Source organism: Anopheles arabiensis, chromosome 3, assembly GCF_016920715.1.
Source record: "Anopheles arabiensis isolate DONGOLA chromosome 3, AaraD3, whole genome shotgun sequence".
Lineage (NCBI taxonomy): Eukaryota > Metazoa > Arthropoda > Insecta > Diptera > Culicidae > Anopheles > Anopheles arabiensis.
The window spans coordinates 63,756,942-63,775,692 of record NC_053518.1 but is presented as its reverse complement, the minus strand read 5'-3'; the positions used below and the strand labels follow the sequence as shown (position 1 = coordinate 63,775,692).

The 18,751-nt window shown below is 44.7% G+C and overlaps 4 protein-coding genes across 7 annotated transcripts; 1 reads left to right on the top strand and 3 right to left on the bottom strand.

Moving 5' to 3' along the window:
* Positions 1–8,325: 8,325 nt before the first annotated feature.
* Positions 8,326–10,675, top strand: LOC120901537 (vanin-like protein 1). The gene is made up of 5 exons (XM_040309563.1): positions 8,326–8,494; positions 8,598–9,388; positions 9,465–9,711; positions 9,814–10,115; positions 10,186–10,675. The coding sequence occupies exons 1-5, from the start codon at positions 8,435–8,437 to the stop codon at positions 10,379–10,381; spliced, it is 1,596 nt and encodes a 531-aa protein (XP_040165497.1). The 5' UTR covers positions 8,326–8,434; the 3' UTR covers positions 10,382–10,675.
* Positions 10,676–10,775: 100 nt separating this feature from the next.
* LOC120901538 (adult enhancer factor 1-like) lies at positions 10,776–14,545 on the bottom strand. 3 transcript variants are annotated; one of them, XM_040309564.1, is made up of 4 exons: positions 14,373–14,545; positions 13,441–14,122; positions 13,117–13,348; positions 10,776–12,428 (listed from the first exon to the last, which is right to left on the bottom strand). In XM_040309564.1, the coding sequence occupies exons 1-4, from the start codon at positions 14,378–14,380 to the stop codon at positions 11,989–11,991; spliced, it is 1,362 nt and encodes a 453-aa protein (XP_040165498.1). In that variant the 5' UTR covers positions 14,381–14,545; the 3' UTR covers positions 10,776–11,988. The 3 variants fall into 3 exon arrangements, with proteins under 3 accessions (XP_040165498.1, XP_040165499.1, XP_040165500.1); XM_040309565.1 differs by having other exon boundaries at positions 13,117–13,342; XM_040309566.1 differs by having other exon boundaries at positions 13,456–14,122.
* Positions 14,546–15,149: 604 nt separating this feature from the next.
* Positions 15,150–16,596, bottom strand: LOC120904999 (phenoloxidase-activating factor 2-like). 2 transcript variants are annotated; one of them, XM_040315604.1, is made up of 4 exons: positions 16,440–16,596; positions 16,195–16,365; positions 15,828–16,124; positions 15,150–15,744 (listed from the first exon to the last, which is right to left on the bottom strand). In XM_040315604.1, exons 1-4 carry the CDS (start codon positions 16,539–16,541, stop codon positions 15,223–15,225), a joined length of 1,092 nt encoding a protein of 363 aa, XP_040171538.1. In that variant the 5' UTR covers positions 16,542–16,596; the 3' UTR covers positions 15,150–15,222. The 2 variants fall into 2 exon arrangements, with proteins under 2 accessions (XP_040171538.1, XP_040171539.1); XM_040315605.1 differs by having other exon boundaries at positions 16,426–16,541.
* Positions 16,597–17,057: 461 nt separating this feature from the next.
* On the bottom strand, positions 17,058–18,570 carry LOC120904998 (phenoloxidase-activating factor 2-like). Its single transcript, XM_040315603.1, has 4 exons — positions 18,427–18,570; positions 18,136–18,348; positions 17,752–18,051; positions 17,058–17,674 (listed from the first exon to the last, which is right to left on the bottom strand). Exons 1-4 carry the CDS (start codon positions 18,502–18,504, stop codon positions 17,135–17,137), a joined length of 1,131 nt encoding a protein of 376 aa, XP_040171537.1. The 5' UTR covers positions 18,505–18,570; the 3' UTR covers positions 17,058–17,134.
* Positions 18,571–18,751: the final 181 nt, after the last annotated feature.

Here is an 18,751-nt window from a genome sequence, read left to right as displayed (position 1 = left end):
ACTGTGGACCAGACGGCCTTACATAACGGCCTCATTGCAATTGTAATATCGCCGTATAATTCACAAGTTCTTTCACGAATATTAAATCAACAATGATATCTGCACATCAGATCATTTCATGTCAATTATGTCTGCGTGGATGTGATAGAATATATCTTTCAGCGTGATTGTCCGACTTCATTCTTATGACATAACAAGTCTAGTCATCCGTTGTGCTCTCTCGAATCTGTATTCGATCAAAATTCCTTTTCTAAAATTTCCAAAATCATGACTGCAATTTTGAAGCGCGGCATTAATTGTATAACTTCATACCTACTATCACGAATGTCAGCTTTCAATATTCTGAGGATGTATTCTGCACATTCCCTATTCGCCGAGATCGTTCTGCAAACTTCCGCCGCTTTTCTTTATATTAAAATTATCTAAATTATTTTAATTTCAATTATTACAATATAATACAAGAATGTAGTAAAACTTTGGATGTCCTCCAAAGCTACCATACATGCATACTTTCAAGCAAACTGCACACTAAACGATCTCACTCTTCCTCTTGATAGTTGTGAGCTGCTCTAAAGCACGCAGGCAGTCACGGCATCACATTAACTGCAAGTAAATGAACCATTAGTGTCAGACCAACTTATTTATAACACCGAATCGCCATCAACATCAGTTGGCCGACACGGTGAAAGACAAGGACAATTGTGTTATGTTGGGAAATTCTTGCACACATCCTGGAGCAAGGACGGGAATCGTTCCAAAACAGACGATGGGGACAACTTTCACATAGTAAGATTTGATTCTGTTGCAGGGTTGTGTTGGACAATTTAGGTCAAGTACTGGATCCATCAGATTGCATCAGAAAAAAAGGATTGTACTACAGAGAAGAGCAAGGGTTATTATTGGACGTTTCTAAAATAATTTAAAAAAACAAGAATAACATCTCCCAATTAACAAATGGGATTTAAAGGTAAAACTAATTGCATTTTATTTGCACACACGCGTAAAGATGCGCTTGTAAATTACAAAGTAAATCAGATCTGTTTTCCACGTGCTACGCCCTGCTCGAAAACGGTAAAATGGTTCCATTCCAAAAAGCTGTCTGGACTTTTGGGCAGCAAACCCAGCAGGGCGGAAAGTGCGGATGGTGCAAAAATAAAGGCTCCGATACATTATTTACCTTACATGAGAGCGTGTAAAATACAGAATCACACTAAATAACGCAGCAGTATTGGGGTGGTTGGCCGGCACGGGCTACCCTGAAACCCAATTAATCTTTCTTTTTTTACGGAACACGAAATCATTCGCCACGTGTGGCAGTGTTTCTTTCAATAAAGGAAAGGATCGGTCGAAAAAGAGAGGAATTGAAACTCGTAATTTGTATGTTGCACGTGCGAGAAATTAATGTAAACAAAAATCTTAAAAAAGTGTAAATTATAAAATGACAATTAAAAAGACAAACATACACGCACATGCCCGGCTACACCTTTTGCTTATGCTGCTTTCATTAAATTGATTTAAATAATTTCGTATGCGTTTCACTCGTGTGCACGTTATCATCGCTATCAAAAATGTATAATGAAAAAAAAATGTCACGTCTTTGCAGCACTAGCAAATTGTCTGTTTAAACTATGATCACCGTTACGTTCTATACAATAAATTTATTATTAACTATACTGATATTTAATAATCTTTGATTCCCATTACTTAACCATTAGTTATACCATGAAAAGAAACGGTTTAACGAACAATTTAAAAATACCATTAAAACGCCTCCTACGATGAAAAACTGTCAAAGGATGTAACTTTCTATCAAACCGAAAGAGTAAGCTAAAGTAAAGCTAGCCATAAAAAAAAAAAACAAAGAGAGAGAGAGGACAATCGAGCAAATGATCGATCACATGCAAATACCGACCGGTCCCGACTGGGCTTCGGTAGCGATGAATCGAGAAGTAAAGTAATCGCCAACTTTATTTAGTTCGCTAATGTTCGCTTAGCTCATTTTACCGCGGGCCATTTCACGATTTCCACACGCGGAACACGCGGGAAACGGGGTGATCTCTATATATTGCCCCCCTTCTCTCTTTTTTTCCATCCCTTCGCGTTAAGATCTCCGCGTGCTCATGAAACAGTGAGTTGAATTGTGTTGTTTTTTGCTTCTTCCATAAGCTACTCCCTTGAGTGCACTAATCTATTGCTCCGCAACTGCCTCCACGCTTTGGATTTCGTGATCCACGTCAAGAATGCCGCTCTGTTGTGTGTCAAAAGCTGTGGCAACAGCAGCAGCAGCATAGGCTTGCAATGGGTGAGGTTTAATCTAGTTTCGTTTGTCCGAGAATGGGGAGGTAGAGGTGTGTGAACTATTTGGTTGTTTTTTTCTACCTTCATCTCACTATCTCCCTCTGTTTCTCCTAGGTCTAGTTCTAATTCCTTAGGCTAAATAAACGAAGTATGAGAGTTGAGAAAATAGATCAAACTATGATTGTTTTGTTGTGTGCTATGTATGATGTGCTGCCAAATAGCAAAGCAGCAATTTATAATTAAAGCGTAATTATTCGACGATTAATGTAACTGCTGCTGCCGCAGCTAAGAAAATGAATGCTATAGCTCATCAAAAATAGGCAATAAAAAGGCTACACATTGAAAGAATAATCGTCCAAACCCGCAGTTTGTTCCGCGTTGTGGCGCTGAAATTGAAACTACAAAGTGCGAAAACATTGTCCGGTTCTAGTCATCGAAAAAAGCCACCCAAACGTGGTGGCATGCAGCATAGGGGAGCAGAACAGGTGGACCCACCCTAGCCCCACCGGTTCGGGTCGTCCGGGGGTGAACAAACCTTTTTTGGAGTTTCGCTTCGGTCGCCCGTGCCTCGCACCATTCTCTTCCGAAACATACCGCGAATTAAAAAAAAAACCAGAAAGATCGCGATTGCGTTTTGATCGAGCAGCAGCACAACATTAGCGTTAAAGCCGCACCGGGCGGGTAAGAGATGAGATAAACAAGAAAAAGAAACGCATAACCACACCGGAGAGGACAACATTAACTGCCGAAAACAAGCCATCAGCCAACAAACAAAAAACCGCCAAAGCAGCAGTGTGTGTAACGAAGAGGGTAGGGCAATGTCAATGCCAAGAAAACGGCAGCCAACGTGAAGCCAACGCGACCTTCGAGTGCGTCTGACACGATCGCCGGCGGGCAACAAGTGCACGCATGTAGGGAGGGTGTACAAATGAGAACGCATTACAAAAAATGGAATGGGTAATGCTAGAAGAAGTGTGTTGACCAAAAACGCCCCAGGAACTACATTTTGCGCAACTCGGAAGAATTTGATCGAGTTATGTTGATTCGTTTTTTTATCTCTCGCTCGCTCGATCTCTCTCTAGCTATGTCGCATAATCGGTGTGCCGTGATGGGGCAACTTGACCGTACTGTGCGGTAGGCCGTACGATCACCACCAACTGCTACAGATTGTTCCTGCTGCGATTGAAAAGACTTTTCAATATATTTACGTTTCTTAGATGATTATAATTCTAGCAGATTCCTTGCATTTGCTTTTAAATATTTACGCATTTTTACATGCATTAACCGGGTTACATAATGGTTTTTTAATGCGTAACCTCTAATCTAGAATAGAAGTCATTTTGTTCTAATTCATGGGCCTCCAAACTTTTCAGCCCGCGGGCCGCATTGCTTCAAAAATCACTATGTTGAGGGCCATTTGATGTTACCTATAATTGATGAGTGAACGTTTTAATCTCATTTTATAACAAAATACTAACGATACTTGAACAGATTCGTGTTACTAAAGCTTGATTTTTGTCTAAGATATGTAAAAAAATACAATTTCTTTTCAAAAAGTCAAAATAACCTAATATTTATTCTAAATCTGGCAAAGTCATCGGGGCCGCATTTTAAGCTCTTGAGGGCCGCATGCGGCCCGCGGGCCGTAGTTTGGAAACCCCTGTTCTAATTCATCCGAAAGAAAGTTGGTTACTCATACCAAAATTGTTGTTTGCATAAGATTTATTCCTCTTCAGTGCATTTAGGAATGTTTTTCTTAGAACATAAAACATCTAAAAATTATAAAATAATCTATATATCATTGAAACTTTGTAGTTTGAGTATTCTCTCTATAACTCCTTCCTTTACATTCATCAAGATTGGTCTTAATCATTCCTGTTTATAGAAGACAAATGATATGACGGACCGGATGATAATTTAGGTCCGCATTACAAAATGAGTAATTTTGTATTAAGGCCGGGCTACATTGATCGTACTCCGTAGTGTAATTTTTGTGCACGCGTACGCCATCTAGCGGCGGCGGGTTGAAGCAAGATGCTGGTATAATTTATCTGTCAAAAAACGTTTTGGGTCCAGGAGGCTATAATTTTACCCAATGATGGAAAGATGTTGGAAGATGGGGAAAAATGTTGCCTAGTGCTTTGTATGAATGACGATTTATCCACCAACAACAATTAACGGCCTATTTTGTTGCAATTTATGGACGTTTATAAACATTTCATACGGCATACAAGAAGCCTGCTCGAAACTTGATGAGACACCAAGTATGAATAATTTTGACACATAAATTATACCGACATCTAGCTTGCGCTGGTCGTCGCCAGATGCGCTAGTGAAAATCGAAATTACACTTGGGAGTACGATCAATGTAGCCCGGCCTTTAGAATGGATAGATTTTGAAAACCATCGTAAAAATTGATAATTTTTAAAGATTTAATTGAATGCTACATTCATTGAGAGATTTAAAAGCAACTAGTTTAGGCCTTTCCGGGGATCCAGGTGGCATTAACACGGGATATGGCCAATGGAAAGAAGTGTGAGAGCAAAAATGTGTGAAAGTTCGATGAAATATATGTACTGTTAAGAGCCGCCTTCGCGACATCAAAGAGCCTCATGCGGCTCGCGAGCCGCACTTTGACGATTGCTGGGCTAACAAGAAGAGAGGAGTAAACAACTGCCTGGGGCCTCGATGATTATGTTACTGCAAAGATGGCATATGTAGCATGTGCTTCAGTAGTGGTTGATATGAGTGAATATCATGAACTGGGTTTGAAAAAGCTTGTTTTTATGTATCCATTTTTCTACATGGCCAAAGATTTGGCATCAAAATATTTCTTACGAAATTATAGATAGATTCTGTGATCACCGAAACGTTGTTTGTTGATATTTGTTTTCCTATGATAAGTAACATGAAGTGTTTCGGTTGAAGAAATGATCCTGCCTGTACCACTTGTGAGCTTGGCTTTCAGTGACTTATTGATTTCCCCCCATAGCAGGATAATTAGTCCTACATCAGTATGGCGGCACGATCCATTTGGAGCTTGAATCCGTGACGGGCATATTGTTAAGTCGTACGAGTTGACGACTGTACCACGAGACCGGCTAACTGTTCTAGTTCTACTGTGATTACTGTTCTAGTTCTAATAGACATGAAGAAGTAGTAAAAAGAGATGCATTTGCTAATTACAGAAATTCTCCGCCCCTTATTGTTTTGTTAGATTAAAGATCAAAGATTTGATGTGCATCAATCAATCTAAAAATTATATGCGAGTGCATACAGCTTTTACAGACTATATTCACAATGCGATCATGCCATCCCCTCCAACGCTTATTAAGTATTAGTAACCAGTGAGTAATCAATATAGTAATACAATGGCAGGTCCTTGTTACGGAAGGCCAGAACTGGAATTTAACCCATTCGCCTTTGTAGGAGTCGAGACGTCCATCGAATAGATCCCCAGGCTACAGGAATAAGATATATGGATAGTTCATGATCCTATGTTATAATTACTACTTCTATTTATCATTATATCACACGCAGTCGTTGCTACGAAGTGCTGCTTCGTGTCCCATCAGTACTACCCATCGCAGCAAGTATGGTTATCTATTAGCCCTCTGAACCTTCCCGGTATTACATTATTTGAATGTAAACAACCTGGAAATATTGCTACGTTCGGAGTTATAAATTTATGATTAAGAATATTATTATCAATGTGCCAATTAAATATCAAATGATTTGCATTATAAGTAAGAAGACTAATTATTCAAACTTCGGTGTCACATCAGAAGTTGCTATATCTTTTAATCCTATTTTCTCCGATCATTGCTTTGTTTGCAAGTTGTCGACGTTTTCACGAAGCAGTTCTCGTGAAAGCATTAAACTTTGATATTAATAAAAAACGAGTAAAACTACCTAAAAAACGTCGAAACCCACCATTGACTAAAGCAACAAAACTGTATCTCTAGGTCTACAATTTCAAGGTGTAAGTAGATTACGTGCGAACCGGAAGTCTTTTTCATCGCTAAATTGATGATCTTCACCAACCATTTGAATCATGATGAAAAAAGTATCTTCAAGCTTGTTCAAGACAAAATTTGGGCATTGATGAACTATGTCGGTTCATTGTTTAAAATCTGATTTTTGGTAATATTACAAGATTTCGTTAGCAATTTCGTTAGATTTCGGCTCGGCTTCCTGCTAGTGCAGTCCATAATGTTCTTAATTATTTTGATACACGTTTTGAAGTAGCCAAAAGGGATTGGAACTGGACAAAAATGGCACCTAGGAGCCACTAGGGAGAAGAAAAAAAGGCATTTTTTTCAACAACAAAAAATTGATCGGCACAAGCAATATGCAGCTATGGTCGAGAGCAAGCCAAAGCTTAATCACTATCGGAACACGGTATTTTGGAATGGTGTGCGACGAGTGGAGTCCATATTGTAAAAATCGAATCCTCCCAGCTTGCCGGAGTTGCAATAAATCGAGCGGTATTGGGATGAGAGCGTGAAAATCAAACTTTTTGGTCAAGTAACATGCATTTGATCCCTTATGAAGTAGAAATGTGATTTAATGACAGGTTGAAGGGATCACGTAGCTTAATTATGTAGCATGATTGAAGCAAGTTTTCAGATATTTCCATTTCGTATTATATATGATAATAGATTGGTCTAAATACTTATCACAACTCATTTGCTCATGAAACACGTGGTCAATCATGCTGTCAAACAGCTGCCGGTACTTCAACTCAAGCTCGTTTAAGATTCCATTTCTTCCGGGCTCGAAAGACCTTCCCGATACCGGTTTAGCCACCTACGCCGAGATTTTAACTCATATACCGCCCCCTGGAGGCATGAGAGCCGCAGCTATCGCACGTGCTAAACTTCAAGTTTCAACGGAAGCTTACACTAAGCCCCCTCCAATCGCTGTGTATTGTAACTTCCTTTTGCAATTAATTACAAACTGTTGTGAATTATTTTCAATGCAAAAAATAGATAAAGCAAATCGTTTATAACCTAATCGATTCCCTGCCCAGGCAGCTCACATTGATTTTAAAGTCACACATAATCCAACCACCCACTGATAAGTGAAGCTAAACGTTATCGACAGAGCACTTGTTGGAATGTGTGAATGGTCGAATGGTGAAGCAAGATTCGCTTGTCGTGACTAATCGTTCGTCCCTATTTTTGCTTATCATCTACGATAGATTAGAGGTTCTTTATCTAGTCTTTGGCTTATTTTTTCGGGATGCAAACACAAGCGCTCGCCACTACATCCTCCAAGCCATCCAAGGGTTGGCTTTCCGAATCGATAATAGCCGCTTCCTGCATTCGCATTGTTCAATCGATAGACCGTGTCGTTGTTTTTTTATGTATAATGGAGAGACTTGTGAAATTTTCCACCATTGGTAACAAACAGACAAGAAGTAAACACGACTGCAGATCATGGAATTGATGTAATAAGACTTTGCATACTTAAACTTTGGTCGCATCTGTTTGAAACGTGATCGACATCAGACGGTTTCTAGAATGATAATTACACCAGACTATACCACCAGATAAGATGATATAGAGAGGGGTTGAGATCAGAGTCCGATTGCTGAATACATTGTAGCTATCACTCACTCACACTTACCCCTAGGATGAGAAGGGCGCTTTAAATGTCCATTACAGCTTATCATACAGTGTCCTACACGTGATGTTACTTTATTTTACTGCTAGTATTTTAGTGCATTCAATTTAAATTGTTGTTTAAAAAAGAATTGTTCCAATTCGGAAACTAACTGCTCTTGATGTCGTATTCGATAACTTCATTCCTTCCATTATTCTTACACCTCGTCTCGAACGCGCGGGCATACTTTTTTCGTTAATCACTGTTAATAGCTTCTTCGCCGGACACGCTTACACTTACAACCGTCCGTGCATTCGATGTAAAGTGCTCGTGGTGCTATCAGTGGTATTAATGCAATGGCGCTGCCGCCGGACGAACTTATCGCGGCTATATCGCCCTCAAGGCGAAACAACAGGTAACCCCCGATCGGATGACAACCAGCTGTCATCAGTTCCCGATCGACCAGCAACCGAAGCGAAGGTCGCCGTCGCCAATACACCCGCTTCCCGTGCCCATCCGTACGCCGCCATGAACAAACCGCCAGTCCTATTTTGCATTTTACTGCTGCTCGTTGCACCGAGCCTACAGGTACGTCACTGCTGCACGCTCAATTAATTGCACGCTCACTTCCGCTCGCTGCGTCCGTGCTTGTGCCTAACCCTGCCATCTTCACCTTGCCTCTTTTACGCAGATCTCCACGCCAGGTGATCCACACTATTGGGCCGGTGTGGTAGAGTTCAGCTCCGATCGTGTGAATGGCGAAACGGCCGAAACCAGCACGGCGAACCGTCTCGTCCAGTATCTATCGATTATAAACTCCCCCGAGGCGGACACTACCGATGTGCTGGCATTTCCCGAAGGCACGCTGAACCGTGTGGCAACCGCTTCGTTCGTACCACATCCGAAGGATGCGATCGCACCGTGCAACATCCTTGAGTACGAGCCGGTCGTCCGGGACATTTCCTGTGCCGCACGCAACCGCAAAAAGTACGTCGTGATTAATCTGACCGAGAAGGCCCGCTGTCCGGAGGCGGGCGATGTGCGCCCGTGCAGTGCCGATGGGCTGTACCACTTCAACACGAACGTGGCGTTCGACCGGGAGGGTGTGGTCGTGTCGCGGTACCGAAAGTTCAACCTGTTCGGGGAGGCCGGTATCAACACGACCGTCTACCCGGAGATGGCGAGCTTTGAGACGGACTTTGGGGTGAAGTTTGGCCACTTTATCTGTTTCGATCTGATGTTCAACCAGCCGGCGCTGGAGCTCGTACGGTTGGGCATTACCGACTTTATCTTCCCGACGATGTGGTTCTCCGAGCTGCCCTTCCTAACGGCGGCCCAGATCCAGCAGGGGTGGGCATTTTCGAACAACGTGAATCTGCTCGCGGCCGGCGCTAGCTTCCCGGGGGTGGGCAGCACCGGTACGGGGATCTACTCCGGTCGGCGCGGTGAGCTCACGACCGTCATGAACCACGAACCGCAAACGTGCGTATATTGTTGACCGATGCCGCCATTGTGAAGGGTTTAAGTTTTCATTTCATTTCGCTCTTCTCTTTTGCAGCAAGCTTTATGTCGCACAGGTGCCCAAAATGACATTCCCAAATGCGGCGATTAACAAGATCCCGCAGCCGAAAGGTACGCCGGCCCAGATGGCCAAGCTCTACCTGAAGCGTGACCAGATCGACAAGTACGCGACGAAAGATCTGCCGATGACGTCGAACGCACTGCTGCAGGAGTCGGTCTGCTACGAAAGTCACTGTTGCAACTTTACGATTAACTACAGCGTCAAGCCGAATCTGCAAAATACGGTAACATCTTGTCGCTGTTCCGCTTATCACACCTTGCCGGATGGCTTCCTAATATGATATGCGTTAAACGGAGATAACTCTCTCGCATGCTCTCATTTGCAGAACTACTATCGCTACAAGCTGGCGGCTTACGATGCTGGCCGTACGTTCGACGGGTTTGCCGATGGCCAGATTACGACGTGTGCCATTTTTGCCTGCTCCTCCGCCAACTATAGCGACTGTTCGCGCCGGTTCGCTGCAACCGAAGCGTACGATGAAGCGGTCACGTTCAACACCATCACGATACAGGCAAAGTTCGCTAACAACGATGAAACATTTGTGCTGCCGAACAACGTGGATACCAGCATCGTACCGTTCGACGTGTCCGAGACGGAGTACACCGTCGTACCGAGCGTAGGCGATCCGTAGGTTTTCTTGTTTTTTTGCTTGTTTTGTCCTATCATTTCACTTAGTAACGGTTTCGCATTGTTACAGGACACCGCACAACATTGTGACGTACAAGCTGACCCGCGCTCATTCGGACCTCTACACGTTCGCGATCTGGGCGCGCAAGTTCGAGCAGTACGCATCGGCCGGCGCTGCCAATCCGGCCGGTTTGTTCTCCGCGTTAGTATTGATTGTGAGCGCTGCGGTGATGGGGGGGCTGACGAAGAATCTGTGGCAATGTTAACGACACTTCCACCCTTTTTGCAGCATTCATGGTGCAGAATTGTAGCGAGTGCATTTCACCATCACATTGCATCCATATCTCGTCATGCGATCGCTTCACGCCATCAAACATTGCTTCATTCAAATCACATCGTTTCATGCTATGGGGTGAGATGAGGTGGGTAAAGTAAACGTTTTTGATTAATCGTTAATTTATAAATGATGATCTTTGCGGTTAATACAAATAATCGGTTTTCAAGAGATCAAAATAAAAATAATAAACGTTCTTATTATTCGGAATCGTTTTCGATTTAAACTTCTTGTCCAATTGCAAACCATTCACCGACACGCCTTTAAAAAACAAATTCTTCGGATATTAAAACACTCGTTCAAATGGTTCGATAACGCCACGCGCATATAGTTTCACATACAGCTCTCTACAATTGTTTTGATTTTTATTAATCAATATTTGCTTTCCTTTTTTCTGCACGCGTAATAATTGCTTACCACCCACTGCTACTGCGCTACCGCGTATCGTGCCGAAACGTGTGTGTGCGTGTGTGTTTGGATTCTTTGTTTGCCAATATACTTTAGAGTTAATTATGCTATACGAGCCGTACCACGCCGCACGCTGCCTATTTCCGAGCGTGTTGAAACGGCACATCGTCGCCAACGGTCGCCATTTCAAACGGAGAACACTACTCTCTAAAAAGGGTGTGATTTTTTCCTTGTTTTACATTCTACTTTTACCGGGATGAACCTTCACTGGTTGAAGCATTCACGTGATAAGGTTTCACACACACACACACGTACACGGGAGGGCGCTTTTTTTGTTATCAATTTAGAAGCATTAATTTTGAAATTACGAGTTGATTACGTGCAAACACTGGGGGAATTTGAAGGGCCATGCCGTTTGAGTAAGAGAAACGTTATAAGAACGGTTACAATCCAATGTGTTACCAGCTGTGTTCGGGTGGCAAAGTGACTGTATTTAACGGTAGAAGTGCGTAACTTCTAGTGTTTCAGGGCAGGTGGAAGGTTGGCGGGAGCTTAACTATTGGGAATCGGACTATTATCGTGTTGAGAGGGGGGATGAGGGAGGGGTGGGGGTTGTGTGTGATTTCCACGATCCGGAAAACACACATCTGGCATCTCCTATTGGTTTTGGTCGCTTCTGGGCTTAGCGTTTGTAACGATACTTTGAACTTTGTGCTAGTAACTAAAAAAAACATAAACGACGTATCGTGTGTAATGTAAGCAAAAGACGAAATAACATTCCGCAATGTTGCAAAGCTGCTCCTGCTGCTTCTCGCATTACACGCACTCTATAAGAACTAGGGCGATCCGGGGTAGGTATGGGAGGAGGATGGGGAATCCAGAGAGTGATAGGACCTAGCCGCCGGACGACACACTACTGACTGTATAATCTTTTTTTCTAATATATAGGAAGGTTCTTCTTTAGTGTGTGAACACCACACAAAAATGCGATTGAAAGAAAGAAAGATAGGAATGGGAAAGGATAACGAAAGGATTGTGTTTTTGTTTTTGAATTTTCAAAGAAAGTCACGGGACAGCAAACAGAGAAATGCGGGGAAAAAGGACCGAAAAAAGGAAACGGAAAGGACACATCTAGTTCGACTTGCTGTTGCAGAAGTTCTTCTTGTGGATCTTGAGATGGTTGGCTTGGGCGAACGATTTGCCACAGGCCTGGCACCGGTACGTCAGCTCGGCCGTATGGTGCGACGCGTAGTGCTCGGTCAGCTCGTTGAGATCGCTGTAGTTTTTGCCGCACATGCTGCAGTCGAGCGGATTGTCCTTCTTGTGCACCTTCATGTGGTTCTTTATATGGCTCTGCTGGATGAACGACTTCTGGCAGATGTTGCACCGGTACGGACGCTCGCCGTTGTGTATGCGGATGTGGTAGATAAGGTTGATCTTCTGGATGAAGCTGATGCCACAGATCAGGCACTCGTGCGGCCGCTCGCCGGTGTGTATCTTCGTGTGGTTCGACAGGGCCGACGATTGTACGAACGCTTTGCCGCAGGTTAGACATTTGAACGCACGCTCACCTAGAGCCGTAAACAAGAGCAGGGACAGTGGGTGAGTGTGAAAGACATTGCGAGGAGAATTTGTGTTTTGCCGTGCTGTTGAAGTTAGTTTAAAGTGCTGCCTTCTTAGGGAAAAAGAACGCAGAAGCGGGTTAGTAGTTTGTAGTGACTAGGTACGGCAATAACGGACATTTGAATAGTAAATTAAATAGAGAGTAAAGATACCATTTGTAGAACACAAATAGCAAATCTCGATATAACTCGTTCCAGCCAAATTCTACTAAATTAAATAGGAAATACACCATTAATAGAGAATATAGGACAGTCATTAGAAAAATAAAAATGGATTAATCAAGAGGGAAGCGTGTTCAAATACATAATTCCTTCGTTATTTTCTGTATGACACTTAAATATTTATGAAATCAAGTAAGATTTTTCATGATTTCGCTGTAGACTTTTAACATGCCGTTCACTAGTCTAATTGGATGAAAAATATTATTTCAAAGGTTTACAGCCATTAGAGAGAAAGAAGCATCGATTTCTTATGCTATCTAAACCGAATAAATTTGAACAAAAATTGGTTAAAAAATGGTTAATGAAATATTTAAGATTTATCCAAAATATACCCAATCCATGCGATCGTACATTGAACTGTCCGTTTATCGACACACCCAAAACACCCCCTTCGAGTCGCCCGCCCGCCACTTACCTGTATGGATGCGCTTGTGATTATGCAGCGTCGACTGGTGCGCAAACACCTTGCCACAAACGTCGCACCGGTGCGACAGTTCCGGCACGTGGATGCGCACGTGGTAGTTCAGCTTGTACTTATCCTTGAAATACTTCCCGCACACATCGCACTGGTGCTCGCTGACCGCGTTGTAATCGTGGTACTTTCGCTCCTTCTTGCCGGGCGACTTGACCGTGCGGATAAACTGCTCCTGCAAAGAAAGTAACACCGTATGCGAACGAAACGGGAAAAAGGAATAGGGGGGGAGCTTAACAACAGGATCGGCATGAGTCGCAAACAGACCTGGTTCCACCATACTTCCGGGATTTTCGTCACGGTGCGGACGTAGTTTTCCGTGTACTCTTCCTTCACCTTCACGATGAACCCTTCCGGCAGCTGCGGTATGACGATGTTCCGGTTCGCTTTGCCTTTCTTTTTCTTTTTACCCGTACCGGTGGTGGTGGTGTTCGTGGTGCTGGTAGTGCTGGTGGTCGTTGTCGTCGGTGTGGCCGTGTCCGTTGAAGCCGTTGAGGTTTGCGCCTGAGGTGTTTGTTGCTGTTGCGTTTGCGGCGGCTGCTGCTGCTGTTGTTGTTGTTGCTGCTGCTGCGGCTGTTGTTGCTGTTGTTGAGGCTGCTGCTGTTGTTGTTGCTGTTGCTGCTGCTGAGGCTGTTGCTGCTGCTGATGTTGCTGTTGGGCGGCCAGCTGAGACTGCATCTGGGCAGAGATGTGCTGCTGTAGACCCACCATCTGGGCCTGCTGTTGCAGCTGCAGCACATGCTGCTGGTTGTGCGCCTGGCCATCCGGCAGCTTCTCGTACGGATCGAACTGTTCCTTTTTCAGGTTCACGATCATTCCGGGATGCGCGAAACCGAGCAGCTGATGCTGCGACTGCTGGGGCAGTTGGTGGTGCTGCTGGTGTATCAGCGGCGGGCCAAGCTGATGCTGAAGGTAAATACCTTCCCGTTTCACCTCGTTCGGTATGAAGCTAAAATGGGTAGGGAAGAGAAGAACAACAACAAATGAATTCACTCCTGTTACCAAAGATTTTCGTTCGAAAAATGTTTTAAAACACTCAAATTTCTCGCTCTTCGCATTCCGTAAGACACAGTTTGAACACCCGCCACCGTCACCCAGCAACCGCTCCCGCCTACTCATTCCCCTACACACGGCACTGGGAGCAGGCAGGAGGTCTACACCGACCCACACTTCACTTGCTTCGCGCCACCAGTACTTACAAATTCATTTTCACTCGCTGGCTTTGGGACAGGGGCACTAAACGACGCTCAAAAGCATAATTTTACAACAGTTCTCGCCCAGTTTTTGCACTCGGTTACACTTAACAACGCCAACGAAAATAAAACAATAACATTTTCTACTTTTTTCTTGCTGACAGCACTCTTGACGAAACGTTCCCAAATAACCCGAAAAAAAACAAACTTAACGAAAGAGTCAATTTTAACGATGACGGCTGTGAGTGCCTAGTGAGGTGCAGCTGATGGAGGAATCCGAACCGTTGCTGCTTTGGAACAGTTGAGCAAGCGTGGATATATCAACTGCTTGTGTAATTTTAGTTGAATTTTGCCAATTGCTCTTGAAGATAAAACCAATTGCGGATTAAATACAAAGGTAAGTGCAGAAAGACTTTACGTACATGAGAGATTGTTGCAGCACATTGTTAGGACCGTGTGTTTGGTGCATTGGTTGAACAAGATTTCTGAAGTGGTTTACTGGAAATCCAGTCAGGTTCTACGGCACCGCTGTTGTTTGATATCCATACTGACTGTATCCACGTAGCAAGGATTTATAATTCCTTGGTGTTTTAATAAGATCTGGAAATACTACGTAAAACCTGCATGGTCCTTACGTTAGGAGAAGAATATGGTATCAAAGCAAAATCATGGAGACCAGCTCACGCTACATAGTGAACCAAGAACCAAGTCTTTCTCAGTGTTGTCGCAGTGTTTGTGATCTTTCAACTTGATCATTCTTTCTTCGTATGAATATGCAACATATTCTTCTGCAATCAGATCCTTTATTCGGTAACACAATCTCCATCCATGGCCCTTCGCTTCCAATCACTGACAATCACAGTATTCCCTCAATTGTAGCATTAATCCACGTTACAAATCGTGCCACATTCACGTAAGCACCGGGTACGTTCTGCTGATGGCAGCTCAAGCCCCACGAAACAATTCCCGCCAGAACGTACGCACCCGACCCGTTCGGACAAGCCAGCCCGGAACCGCCATCCCCGTCGCACATGTCCGCACCTTCCTCACCACCGGCACAAAGAACGCTCTTGTGCAGGCGGAAGAACGGTCCCAGCCGGGTTTCGGCAAACAACTTTTTGCAGGAAGCTCTCGCTATTACCGGCAGGTCGACTCGCTTTAACACATTCGCGTAAGCGCTGGTTAGCGCCTCTCTACCCCAGCCGGTGGAAATGCAGAGTTGGTCATCGAATCGATCGGTTGGGTTGGGCAGACATATCGGCCGGATATGCTTATCGTAGACCACGTTCTGCTTTAGCTGCGCCAACGCAATATCGTTCAACAGTCCCACGCTATTGTACTCGGGATGAACGATTATGGTCCGATCGATATCAATGTTCTGGATGTGGAATGAAAAATCGGCAGGAAAAACCATTATCCACCTGTTATACGAACATCACTTGCTGTTCAACCTGCTATTACCTGTTTCGGGTACACGTTCTCATCCCGGTTCATGTCCCACTCGCCGAAGCTAGCGACGAGATTTTCGGTTTTGTTAAAAATGTGTGCAGCCGTAACAACGAATCTCGGATGTATAAGCGTACCTCCACCAACGTAGGTAAACTGCTGCTCGTTGGACGAGTAGAAGGCTTTCAGAATCGCCACAACCCAAGGAAATTCACCGTACTGTGCGTACGTACGGTTTCCCTCCACTTGATAAATCAATCCTCCCGGATTGCTTATGCCGCAGCCATATTCTATGGGTTCGTTGTTAGTCACCTAACAAAATAAAAAGGCGCTTTAATAAAGCAGTTTTCCTTGTTTCGATTGCTAGCTACCATATCCCTACCAACTCATATCGCATGCTCGTCGCATTTGAGCAGCACACTTGCATATAGTCCTGGCACACGTCTTCCTCGCCGAAGCGCAGCATAATGATTTCCTGGTTCTGCGCATTCGCCTCGTTGTACGTACCGTTCGGGCAGAGATACTTGGGCGAACAGAATCCTCCCGGACATTCCTACGCAAAGAAATGAAAGATTTGCTTTACAAAGCGACAATACTAAACGTGCTTACTAACAGTCGTTTCTTTACTTGCAGTTCATCTGAGCCATCGTTCTGCGCACTGCTTGGGACGATCATCCGCTGAGCGTACAGTAGCACGACGAGACAACAGCAACACCACCAGCTAGGCATCGTGAGTACCTTTTCGTATGATCACCGTATTGCAACTGAACTGTAGAACAGCTTGAGGCAGCTAGTACAAGAGCGAAGAGGATTCGATTGAATGATAAGGCATAGGTTAATACGAGATACTCTAGCGTGGCACAGGGTTTGTCGTTCAGTGAGGGTTCTAGCACCAGAAAATCGAAATAATTTGCATCAACGACCAATTCTTCAATATTCTGATCATTACTTTCCATATTGTAAAATTATGCTCTATTTCGTCAGCCTTGTTCCTTCATGCGATGATCACGCTAAAGTGCCATCTTTCTACATTTACATCTGGTTTGACTTTTATGATGATTTAGTGATTAATTGACAATAATTTGAATTTATTAAGAGTGATGCGTAAGCCTGCAATCACATCGGCGAGCCCCGCACACACACAAAAACCCCTACGTAACGCATCTCTTGATAAGCAAAATCCCGCGTCGGGATTCCCCGCGAATCGAAATCTACCGTAGGTCGAAGGTCAATACAGCAGAGCAATATGATTGGCAGCCAGCAGCGGCGTTCGTGCGCGGCATTTGCATTTATTCAACCATAAGCATGATACAGACAGTTTATTACAATTTTATATCAAAACTCTCGTTCAGCGCTTGGTCGACGATATGTTCGTTGAGCCACTGCACGTACCGGTTAACGGCCACGTACACGCCCGGGGTGTTGAAACCGCCGCAACCGATGCCCCACGATACGATACCAGCCAGCACGTACGTTCCGCTCTCCGTCTGGCAGGCGAGCGGCGACCCACCATCCCCCTTGCACATGTCCACGGCGTCCTCGCCGCCAGCGCACAGGAAACCCTCGCGCAGGGTGTAGAACGGTCCTAGCCCGGCGTACCGCAGCATCCGCGTACAGTTGGCGCGCCCGATCACGGGGAGCGTCAGTTTCTTCATCACGTTCGCGTACACGCCCCGTTCCTTGCCCCAGCCGTTGGAGACGCACCGCTGGCCCACGAACTCGTCAGTCGGCTGCGGCAGGCAGATGGGCCGTATGTGTGCCGCGTACTGGACGCTTTCCGCCAGCACCAGCAGCGCAATGTCGTTCTGTATCGGGTTGAACACGTACTGAGGATGTTTGATGACCTCCGCGACGTCTATATCCTGGTGCGGGAAAATGCACTCATTGGTGTTGTTTTACTGCATTAAAAACAAATTATATTGTATATCTGCCCACTTACTTGCTGCGGGAACGGTTCCTTGGTGGTGCTGATGTCCCATTCGCCGAAACGTGCCACCAAATCCGTCTTACCGTCCGTATTGTGTGCCGTCGTCACGACAAGCCGTGAATGGATCAGTGTACCACCACAGACAAAATCGCCGGAGTTTGCCTCCTGCTTTTTGAGCGCCAAGATGTACACCACCCAGGGATATTCGGCATACTGGGACAGCGTGTCGTTGTTGCGCAAGTCGTAAATTAAACCACCCTCATTTGCCTGACCGCAGGCAAGGTTGGTGGACGGCGGTGGTTCAATTAGCTCCTAAACACCCAAAAAAGAATAGTTCCAGGCCACCATGAATCTGTGCCCAAACGGCTGCGATCATTTCGTGCATCGTTTACTCACATCACTGGTGGCCGGTTTTTCCGTACTGGTGGCCGTCGGTGCGGGAGCCGACTGACAGCACACCAGCAGATAATCATTGCAATCGTCGAAATCGTCAATCTCGAGCCCCGCGCGCAATCCTATCAGCTGCGTGGTTTGGGCATGCTTTATATCGTCGATGAAGGTCCCGTTGGGACAAAGGTACTTCGAAACGCAGTACCCACCGGGACATCTCTAAAGACGGGCGAAATATTAAATACGTTAATGTGTGTGCAGCATCACGGGGATGATCGGGCCGGCTGCTGTTCTTACCAGTTCTTCTTCAATGTCTTGCCCGGAAGCAATGAGCGTGGTGAGTGAGATAACAATACAGAATAATAAAACTTTCATTGTGCTTTATGTGCCACTCCGTTGATGTGCATCGATCGAGCAGTTAAAGCAAACTAACGCGGTAAGGATTTCGCAAATCGTTGATAAGTACGGATTGTAACCGGTTTTGATGTAAAGCACAATACAATCGTACATTTCACTTCTTACTAACATTCTCTCACTTGACGCTTATATTGCCGCCGTTGGCGATGCTGGTTGAGCATAATCAGCCATGTTAGGCTAGGTCTCAGCTGGGGAAAAATTACGA